General features: G+C 53.8%; 1 protein-coding gene across 10 annotated transcripts in view; it reads left to right on the top strand.

The window, feature by feature from the left end:
- Positions 1 to 11,085, top strand: part of TOMM20 (translocase of outer mitochondrial membrane 20) — a 289,783-nt gene that overhangs the window by 47,436 nt on the left and 231,262 nt on the right. For 3 of the 10 annotated variants that reach the window (XR_014146344.1, XR_014146343.1, XM_081824301.1), the window contains exon 5: positions 10,415 to 10,542. The exons of 6 other annotated variants lie outside the window; for them this stretch is intronic. Coding sequence is in view for 2 of the 4 variants with exons in the window: in XM_081824301.1 (XP_081680427.1) it covers positions 10,415 to 10,542 (128 nt within the window). In the remaining 2 variants the exon portion in view is untranslated. Of the gene's footprint in view, positions 1 to 4,077; positions 5,059 to 10,414; positions 10,543 to 11,085 lie in introns of those variants that run through there. One more of the 10 variants, XM_081824308.1, reaches the window with a different exon arrangement.

Raw genomic sequence — 11,085 nt, 5'->3', positions numbered from 1 at the left:
CCTTCCAGCCTACTTTCCAGATCTTTATCGTTCTCTGTGTCTCGGGGGCCTCTGGGGTTCCAGGCAATCTACCAGAGGAGAAAAGGCCATGAAATGCTTCCAAGAACCTGGGGATCTAAAGGAGAAAGCAGAAGTGCGTGGAATCCTTCTGGCCACAGGACTTGTTTTCTAGAAGAAAGAAGCAGTTAGCCGTAGGGGGAGAGCAGAGGCTGCGTGGAGAGGGGTCACTGGGAGAAGGTGCTCGGGAGGAATGGGAGGAATGTGCAGACAGTGCAGGAAATGGGCTCTCTCGGGCGGAATCTTGGCATTAGGTTGCACAGATTAAAGGCTTTCTGTTCTTGGCTTCCCAGCTGCCACTGTGTCAAAATCCCCCTCGACCCACCAGGTCAAGGGTGAGGGGGGGCGTGGTCATAGGCGACCCTTGCCTTCATCCCTTGTTTTGGCCTCTGGTTCCCTGTTCTTGCGGCCACTTCCTCTTTCTCAGAGATGTGAGGTGGGGGGACCATGAACTAGACGGGGAAAACACCGCTGCCCCACCTTGGCACCCCAGACCTCAGGTCCACCTGGCACAGGGTGACCCACCGCTTCCCCAGCCTGCCTTTCCCGGGCTCCCTTCCTCAAGAGGAAGGAGAAAATGCCATTGCTTGGGAGGAATTAGCTGTAAGGAAAGCATTTTCCCCAAACAATTACCAGGAAATACTGTCTTGACTGATATTCTCGGACGTGTGGACATGGGCTACCCTCCTGGCAGAGTTATTTGAAGGCTTGTTAAACCACGTAAATGCTGATGAGACGGTCCCCCAGCTCAGAGTGGCCCACACAGCACAGGCCGCCGAAGCCTCCTGGCTTCCCCTTGGGGGGTGCTGGGTGTGCTTCCCACGTCCCTCCTGCCAGCCAGCGCCGACTTTGAGTGGGGACCCAGGCCCACTCGCCCGCCCAGTGGCAGGTGGGAGGTCATTCTCTGCTGACTCAGGCCCCGACTGGGGCAGGTGCATGCCTTCAGCCCCATGAGTAATACCCGGCTTTTCATCTTCAAAGGGCCTTCCCAAGATTAACCAATTAGTCACCCCCCAGGAAAGCTACAAAGCAGGCTATTAGTGTCTTCATTAAGCCCGTGGTGGGGGAGGGAGATGAGTGGAGTCTCCAGCCCAGGCCAGTGAGAGTCTGGGTTTGGGCACAGGTGAGCAGTTGCTCGGGATGTCCCAGGGTGTCGGAGGATGTGTGGTGATGATGAATCAAGAACATGCTAAAGTGGAGGCTGGAGCTTCTTGCTGGGCAGAAGTCAGGGATGGCTGGGAGGCCATGGAGGGGGGGGATGGGAAGGATCAGAGGGTTTTGGGCTGAAGGAAGGGTGTCTTGCTGAACCCAGGGCGAGTAGATGCAAAGACAGGTTAGCACAAGTGTACCTACGGAGGGCTCCACCGTATGTTCTAAACTTTCAGAAATTGGTGCTGATTCTGCCCCGCTGAGCCATCCAGGTATTTGTGAAATGAGTCTCGGAACACTTTCTTTTTGTATCTGCGTGAGGATTGTGAATGACTAAAAATGATCAAGCACATGTCACTAAAGCACCTGACAGACCAGAAGTGTGATGTGACAGCTTGGAAGGACCAGAGGTGAGTGTTCGTCCAGGTCACTCCGAGCCATGGGTTTGCCCTCTTTCTGATGCACAAGGCAGGCTAGAGCGTCTCAGGAGATAGGGCTGTGTCCTGGTGACAGAGTGAGAACCGAAGCACCTTCTGGAAGCCAGACAGCAGAGCAATCCTTTCAGTCAACCCTGTCTGCAGCTGCTTTTTATAAACTTGGCATAAATATGTGCTTGGGAACGCCAGGACAGTGTATCTGGAAAATATTTGCTACCCTTCGAAAACACACACACACACACACACACACACACATACTTGGAAAGGAAAAAAAAAGAAGCACAACAGATATTGTGCATAATACAGAGTGGCTTCACTTGTGGTTTTTTTCCATTACTTCCTCAGTTCATTTTTCTGCTGCCAATTTTAGAAGGCCATAAGTCATAGTTGTTGTTAAACTTTGTCAGTTAAAATGTAACTCTAAGAACAAGTCATATGATATGTTGTAGCCAAATAGCCTTTTGGAGGGAAGTTGTTGTGGAAGGCACAGCTCACAGTGAGTCCCCGTGTCCCCAGGTCTCCTCCAGCGGTGTTACACACTGTGCCCACCGGCGGTCCTGGCCCCCTTGGACCCAGAGCTTTCCTTGTGTCATTAATGCCACGCTCCAAAGGGCCACCTCTCAGAAGAAAGGTGACATGATGAGTCCAGTTTCCAACATTTACTCCGTGTGACCCAGGAGCAGAATGTGGTCTCATTAAGGGTGATTTGTTACAAACCCCCCACTTTGCTCTCCTAGAAATGACGGGATCCACTTTCTCATAAACCTTGACCTGGCGGAGTCTGAAATTAAGAGGCCAAAAGGGAGGAATTGGCTCTTGGAGGCTGGGAGCGCCCAGCTTCTTCACATCTGCTCAGAGGAGCAGCAGACCCAGGGTTGGCAGGCAGCCCGGCCTGTGCCTCTGGGCTTCGGGGCCTCACGCTGGATGGGCAGCCTTCTGAGGGCAGGGCCCTGGCTTTGCCCAGCAGTCCTGGTGTTGGAGGCAAGGCCAGGAGCGCAGTCTGCGCTTACACATGTTTGTGCTTAAAACCGAGCTCAAAGACAAACACCAGCAAGGCTGTTGGAGCAGAATCGGCCTGCTGTGTGGCAAGGCAGGTGTGTTTGTGTGGGGGCGCTACTCGTTCCAGTCCCGTCTTCTCCCTGTGCTTTCCTCAATCTGACTGTCCACGGAAGCCCCCTTGGGGTCTCAGAAGAGAGCAGGGGAAGCCGGGGTGGGGATTAGGGAGACTTTCTCAGTGGCCAGACTCCTAAACTGTGAGGCAGGGTGTCCTCCTTGTGAGGCCACACCAGAACCGGGACCATTGTTCTGAAAAATAGATCATTGCTTTCATCCATGAGCCCATCAGGGAAGTTGAGGGAAGGACTGACAGGTCTGATTCCAAACTCTGCCCCTGACTTGCCACGTGACTTTTGGGGACGAGCAGGGCCCTCACAGTTGCTGAGTGCCCATCTGTCAAAAGGGTGCTCGGACCCCATCTGCAGCGTGGGGGGGACACACTCCCCGTACGTTCCACAAGGTACCTTGATAGGGAATGCAAAGGCCATTTCACTTCACTTCACTTCACTGAGACTGCCCCGCTTGTCTTCTGGACCTTCTCTCCTCCTTCAGGGCAGGAGCCTTTTGTTCATTTATTCATTCTTTCATTCATCCGACAAATACATACGACAAAGCTCCTGTGCTTGGGGCTCTGCACTGCCGCCGCATCCATCAGTGAGCAAGGAAAGTCCCTGTCTTCATGGTGTTTTCATCCTAGTCGGGGAGACAGGCAGATGGATGTGGGCCAGCTCATCCCACAAAGAACTTTTGCATAAGATGCTGACTACAGCAATGAAGAGGAGGAACAGATTGCTAAGAGAGCACACAACAGGAAAGATGACTTGTCTGCAAGAGTAGCTGAGGTGCCCTTGGATTTGCTGCTTAACCTCCCAGAGCCTCACCTATGGAATGGGCACACCGCCATTGGCTTCACGGGGCTGCTGTGAGAAGTGGGGAAACTAATGGACGTGGAAAAGCGCTTTGACAAGTGTTGGCGGCTCCCACAACTCTCCTGGGTCCCTAGTAATCCAGCACCAGCTCCATGTTCTGTCTTCCCTTCTGGATAAACCGATTTAACAGTCCAACCTTGCCTGGACAAACAGGGGAAAAACCCATTCCAAAAACAACTGGCCTGAAAACCATTGTCTTGGGAGGGAGGTGGAGAATTGACATGCATCCAGATCCTTCGGCGCGGTCTCGTTGCTGAATACAGCGTCCTGCTGCGGCCTGGAAAGAGCACACGTGGGGGACAGGTTCCGATCTCCCTTCCATGTGTGCTGCATACCAAACACCGCTCTGCCCTTTGGCCACAGCTTCTCAAATGCTCTGTCTGCGGAGACATATTTAAAAACTCAGGAAGTGAACTCACATTTTTTTTCCCTCCCCCCTCCTTTTCCAGAACAGTGCAGCCTTCCTGGAAGAAAGCAAACAAAACAAGTGTGACTGTTTAAAAAATGATTGGAAAACCCGTTCTGAACAGTCCGGCTTTGAGTGGCTCTCCTGGGCGGAGGACACGTCACCTGCGGCTTCCTTCTCCCCTCAGCCTGAGGGTGTATCTGTGGGGAGGGGGCTGGGCAGCCGAGTGGCCTTGAAGGAGGAGGGCTCTGACGGGCGAGCAGGCCCCATGATCGGGCCCCCTCACACACCCGTGTGCACCTGACACGCACAGACACGGATGGGAGCCCACGTGTGTGCCCCTGAAATCAGAGCATTTTCTGCCTCCAAAGCACAGCCAACGTCTGTCCTGCGTGCGGGTGCCTATTTTGGGTTTCTAGGTGTTCTCGTTTGATTTGTGGCATTCTTGGTGCTGTTATTAATAACACCATTGGCTGCACGGAGGCTGAGGATGAAGCCTTTTCATTGCAGCCATCTGGTCAGACTGCTTTTCCTTTGATGAGGGAAAAACCTTTGCCGTGTTTCAACTGGAACGCTGCCTCCCAATTAAGGTGACAGCAGATGCCGAATGGCCCGGTCTTTGCAGGAAGAGGATGCTCAGCCAGGCTCTAAAGCGCTGGCTCTGTCTGGGAGGGAGCCGGCCTCTCGCATCGATTGTGCTTTGGCGTGCCGAGCAGACTTCTACTCGAAGGGACTCGGCCAGGAAAGCTACCGTCAGGTGTTTACCAGCAGGGCTGGCTCTGCACTCAGGTTTTCCATTGTCAGGCGGTGACAGCGATGCGTTACAGACACCCTCAGGAGACGTTCCTCTGCTTTCATAACAATGAAGGTTGTTTTTTTTTTTTTTCTGACTCATCTTCAGAAGATTCCCCCCCTTTCTTCGTTTGAAAATAAATATAATTAGTAACAGGCAGACGTACTGTATATAGCCAGCCCTTCCGATCCGGGAGAGTTATAATTAAATGTACATGCTCTTTGTTGTTCACTGTCTGCTAAATGCCTCGCCACCCGCTCTGGGGAAGCGGCAGCCCTTGGGTGGGTGCTGCAGGGAGAGAGGCCTGTCGGGGCTCCGAGCCCAGTGCCTGGTTAGAAGCGGAGACGCGTCGTGGGCTGAGTGGCCGTTGTCCCCTTGCACTGCCCCAGCCTGGGCTTGTCTCCATTCTCCCCCTCAAGCTGCTCTGGGTGGCGCCGGGATATGCCTGGTCGGTGCTGGGGCGGTCGGCACCCCCCTGCTCCCCCCCTCCCCCCAACCAGAGCAGAGGGAGAGTTGCCAGGTATGGTTGTCATGGTAACGTGGTGGCCGCTGCCGGCTGGCGAGGGGCACCTGAGCGCCTGCAGGTTAAGATCTGAGAGCTCTCTCCAGGCTAGGAGCCAAGACAGCGTTCCTTTGTTCCCAGCTCCCTGCCTGTGAGGCTGGCACCGGAGCTGCGGCCCCGCCCCCCGGGGCAGGAGCTCAGACAGGTTATCCCCAGGTAACTTTCGGCTCTCCTTCCGGACAAAAGGGCAGGCTGGGCGTTTGGTGGCCTCCGTCCAGGGCCACGGAGAGCTCATATTCTGCTGAAATCAGTGGGTCAGGCAGGCCCAGAAATGCACACACACACCCCTCATGGGCATATTCTGGGCCCGTGGCATGGCTAACAGGCTTGATGAGACAGGCTTGGTGACACGGGGAGGCTGCGCACCTCCTGCCCCCTGTCCCTCGGGCGGGCAAGGCGGTGACCGGATGACTAGTTGGCCTGGATCGATCACAGCGGGCGTCATCTGAGCCACAGGCACCTTCATCCAAGTTGCTCAAAGTGTTTTCCGAGCAAACAGTTGTTTCATAACACCCGTGAGAAGTAGGTGGGGTGACAAAGCATTCTTTGTCCCTGTCTTACGGATGGGGAAATTGAAAAGCTTGCCCAGCCAGGTGGCAAGGCCAAGAAGGGAAAGAGGGAGCTCTCCTGCCCAGGGCTCTGGGGTGCAGAGGGCCGGGATCTCAGCCTGGCTCTCGAGCCAGGACGTGTCCTGTCACTAATTCCTGGGGGCTTCTGGGGTGGGCGGGGGGAGGCCCATCGGAGAAGGCCAGAGGTGGAGGAGGCTCTGGCTTCTCCCTCAGCACCGAGGGGCCTCCGGGAACTCACTGCCTGCCCTGTGGTCTGAGGCGTTGACACTGGCCATTGGTGACCCGGGAGGTGTCAGTTGTCTGGAAGTCACTGGAATCTCAGAGGTGGTCAGCAGATACCTTTTGAGCATCCTGTGCTGGCCCAGGGATTGTTCCGGACACCGGGGGTACAGCAGTGAGCAAAGCACCCAGGGCCCCTGGTCTGTGGATCTCGCAGGAGACAGATAATCAACACAGAACATTAAGAAGAAGTCATTTTGGAGAGTGCCATGTGCCACGAGGAAAGCACAGATAGACATGTGCTAGAGACTGGCTGGAGGGGAGGCTGGGGAAGAGGGGCAACCTTAGGAGGAATCAGAGGAGGAGTCTACAGGGGCTAATCCCACAGGAGGAGGGGAGCCAGCCCTGGACAGCATTCCAGAGGGAGGGGAGAGCTGTGCAGTGACCCCGAGAGGGCAGTGAGGGCGGCTTGTCCCAAGGTTAAGGAGAAGGACGCAGCTCCTGGATGGTGGCCAGGGGGGGACGCGGGGACCTGGTCATGGGCCACGGGGCCAGGTGTGATTCTGGATGCAAGGGGAGGTGGTGGATGAGTCAGGACCTCTTGGAGAGGTAGCACCTGACACCTTCTTCTGGATGTGCGGCGCAAAGGAGAGGGTAACGGAGGATGACTTCTAGGCGTTTGCTTGAGCTGGAGCACAGGACTGTGCATTAAGGTGGGAGACTGAGATAGAGTGTGTAGAGGGGAGACACAAAGAGGCTGGTCTTGGACGTGGGGAGTTTGAGATGCCTGCTTCCGGGTGCCTACACATGGGGTGTGGGCGCCAGGGTTTCTGAAGCTCTCCCTCTCAGACCTCGGAGAAGGATGGTGGGCTCCATTGAAGGATGGTGGGTTCTGTCGAGGTGTGTCCTGAATTCACCTGAGCCTCCCAGTGCTCAAACCTAATCCTTATCAAGGAGGATCAGACTCCTGCTCTTTGAGCTGGAGCAGGTCTCTGTCACTGTTGCTTTATGACATGGGGAAGAACAAGCCAGGTGTATAGTCGTCCCCCTTATTCATGAGGGATACGTTCCAAGACCCCCAGTGGGTGCCTGAAACTGCAGACAGTACTCAACCCTATATATACACCATTTTCCCCCTGCACATATGTACGATACAGTTTAATTTATAAGTTAGGCACAGTAAGAGATGAACGACAATAACTAATAATAAGATAGAACAACTCTAGCAATATACTCTAATAAAAGTTAAGCAAATGTGGTCCCTCTCTCAAGATACCTTATTGTACTGCACTCACCCTTCTTCTTATGATGACGTGAGATGGTAAAATGCCTGCATGGTGAGATGGAGTGAGGGGAATAACCTCGGTGTTGTGACCTGGCATTAGGTTACTCTTGACCCTCTGGCTTATACATATCAGAAGGATCATCTGCTTCCCGACTGTGGTTGACCAAAGGTAACTGAAACCAGCAGAGAGCAAAAGCACCGATAAGGGGGGGACTTCTGTCTGTGAGGTGGTGAACAGCCTTCAGTGGACCCAACTTGCTTGTCCCTTCCCTTCCACAGCCAAATCCTTGGTCATTTATCCTTGGGCGCCATAATTAGAGTGATCTTATTAGCTGTGGGTGAGGAAGGACCTAAGCCTTGCCTGTCTTTTGGTTGATAAAATGGAATGGTGGGAGTTAGCAGTTTCTTCTAAGAAGGGGCATTTGAAGAGCTTGGGCCCATGTGGTCACTGACCAGAGAGGGGTCCCCTAAGCAGGAGGGCCAGGATTCTTTGTGGCCCCTGACTTGGCATGAAGCTTTGAAGAACATGTTAATGTGTACTCCATAGTATAAATTGAAAGCTACAAAAAGGATTGCATCAGAGAAAACAGCCTAAGCCCCCTGTTGGACACACCTACTATATCTCACTGCAGGGTCAACTCAGAGCCATTAGTGCAATGGAAATTCCAATTCTGGGTCTCCAAGGAGTTATTATTATTATTTTCATTAATTTTTAAAAAAGTAGCCTCCATGCCCAGTGTGGAGCCCTACGCAGGGGCTTGAACTCATGACCCTGAGATCAAGACCTGAGCTGAGATCAAGAGTCCTATGCTTAACTCACTGAGCCACCCAGGTGTGCCCCTATTTTTATTTTTTTAAGTAAGATCTATGCCCAATGTGGGGCCTGAACTCACGACCTGAGAGCAAGAGTCGCACAGTCCACCGACTGAATCAGCTGGGCATCCCTCCAAGGAATTATTTTGGAGCTATGCATGTATTAGGATATTTACATCTATGGGAATTTGCTGGTATCTTATTGTAAAACGGTGGCTGGTTTACATCTTGGATTTTACAAGGAAGTTTCGGATATACTGAGAACAGTATCTTGTGAGGTTGTCTTTCCATGTCCCAGAAATAGATTCAGGGATATCAGTTCTCATACCCCAAGAACTCCTTGGGTGAAGACTCAGAAGCTCCACTCATTCGGATCCACTTTTCAGGGGACAGAACCACCGTCGCTTGTGTGGGGCTTTCAAGCTCACCAAGTGCTTTCATGGCCCTTTGCTCATTCGATTCTTTCCATGACTCACAGCATTCTTGGCAGTCAGTGCAGATGCAGCAACTAAGAGAGGTTAAGTCCTTTGTCCAAAGTCGCACAGCGAAGGGAGATCTGAGAATTAGTCCCAGTTCTGCAGCCTCTCGCACTTTCCCAAGTCCCCGTCATTGCACCTTTGGTGGCGGGGGCCAGGGTGGCTCTGGGCACCTGGACTGATGTGACTGAGAGTTTGGTAAGCCTAGTCTGGGCGGTGCTTAAAATTCCCTGAGCTGGCTCTTAGGAACTAGTTCTGCTCCTAGAGGGCTGTGTTGCAACCAGACCAATGGATGAGAGGGTTGACACAGATGGCCATTACTTCACCAATGTGAGTCAAGATCATTTGTCACCTCAGGAAGCACGCGGAGCTGCGACCTTCAGCAGGGAGGCACGCTGCTCCAGAGCCAAGCCCATGGTGTAGCCTGGCACCTTTCCCGTGTGGCGGGGAGAAGGGGAGCTTCTGCAAGTGAGGATGCACCAGGCAGCCAGGCCCAGGAGCCCAGAGCACTGGGGAACTTGGTCATACCTGACTCAGCCCCTCTTTGGAGAAAGGAACCAAATACCATGTGGGGGTTGTGCCCACAAGCTGGGGGACGGGTGCCAGTACGCAGGAGCCGTTGACAGTCGCTGGCTGACTGCCATCCCTGGCTGAGGCCTTTTAGATACTGTGACAGCGGGACTGGAGGCCCAGAAGCTCCTGACCCTCTCTTGTCACCTGAGGAAATCAGGCCAACTGTGAGCTAGCAGAATGTCCTCCCAGAGACAATCTCTCTTCCTAGTTTAGCAGGTGGCACTTGCTTTTGTTTTTTAATGAGGGAGTCCAGAACTTGTCCATTTACACTGCTGTCCATCAGAGTGCTGTGCTTCAGAGGAAGACGCTCTCAGGGGTGGGGGACCAGGCCCGGGGGTTGAAGCCTGGACATTGTTGCCTGTGCTCTGGGCAGTCCATGCCTGTGTTTGATGAGCGAGGACAGTGCCTTGTCTCACCGGGCCTTCCGTCTTACATTGGTAACATCGGCCTCCATCATGCCTTCCTTTGGGGCTTTCTTCCTCAGGGCAGCAGCACTGAAATGTGCTTTGTAGTTCATTACTCAGGTCTCAGCTCAGGTGTCCCTCCCTGAGAGAGGCCGATCTTGATGTTCCCCTGGGCGCTGATCACGACCAGAAACTACGTGTTTGTTTGCTTGCTTGCTTGCTTGCTTCTGATGCCCCCTCTCACTCAAATGTAAGCTCCATGACAGACGGGACCATGCCTGGTTCAGCTCGCCATCACACCCTCAGCACCTGGCAGAGAGCCTGATGCTAGGGACACGCAATGTCTATCCTTTGAATGAATGAAGGAAGGAAGGAATGCAATCAAGTCGGTGACACGGAGGTGAGCACCAGGAGGGGCAGGTCCATACAAGCAGATGCTCCCAGGCGCCATCGCCAGCCTGGGGCAGGCTGTGAGCTGCTGGGCCCCTGCGGGCTCCTCCTGGGCTCCGCGGTCACTATCTGATGGATGAGTGGGTCGTGCAGATGAGTCAACAGCGGCGGACCAGGAGGTCAGGCGTACTTCAGCCTCAGAAACTGCACGTGTCCAGAGGATGGAGGAGCCCAGGAATGTGTTTTTTGTTGATGTCAACCCTGCTGCAATAGACCACACCTGCTTCTTGACCCAGGAACGTGGGAAAGAGAAAGGCACGGCTTGTTTTGGAGCGGCTGTAGAGCTGGTAATAGAAGAATGCCCTCCTTCTGATTCAGAGCGGGGAGGTCCTCTGGTACCCTGCCACCGCCTGAGGACCGCAGGGTAAGTCACTCCATGGCTCCTTGCCCTTCCCCATCAACGTCCTGGCAAGTGGCTTGTTCCGACAAGTACTCGCTTTTGGGATGGAACTCTCTTTTGTCCAAAACCTTCCTTTGAATTAAAGCTGTACAAAGAACCTTTCGAAGAGGAAAATAATTGGGTTGGGAAGAGGTGACTGTGTCACATTTGGACACTCGAGTCCTTAGCTCCTGCCCCGACACTTTCTGTCCTTTGCTTCTCTGGTGCCCACAGCACTGCATGCCTTTTGGCTCCCAGCCCAGGGTGGCATCCGTGGCTTCCTCCTCCTCGGGAGTCAGTCACATTCCCTGGAATCTTCTTCCTTTCCTCTCCCCTGCTCCCGGTTATCGGGCTAAGAGGACGTGGCAATTGAAACAGCAGGCTTCCAGAGCCCAGAGTCAAACCCTGCCCAGAGACCCTGACTTCACTGCCAAAACTCTTCAGGCACAGAAAGCAAGACTCCGGAGAAGCACAGCCTCCGGGGCAACAATGGCGGGACTTCCTGAAGGGCTAGGCTTAGCTCTGGGG

Source organism: Leptonychotes weddellii, chromosome 6 (assembly GCF_054177405.1).
Source record: "Leptonychotes weddellii isolate Sample4059 chromosome 6, ASM5417740v2, whole genome shotgun sequence".
Lineage (NCBI taxonomy): Eukaryota > Metazoa > Chordata > Mammalia > Carnivora > Phocidae > Leptonychotes > Leptonychotes weddellii.
Note: the sequence above shows the minus strand (reverse complement) of the source record. Positions and strands in the feature narration are given on the sequence as shown.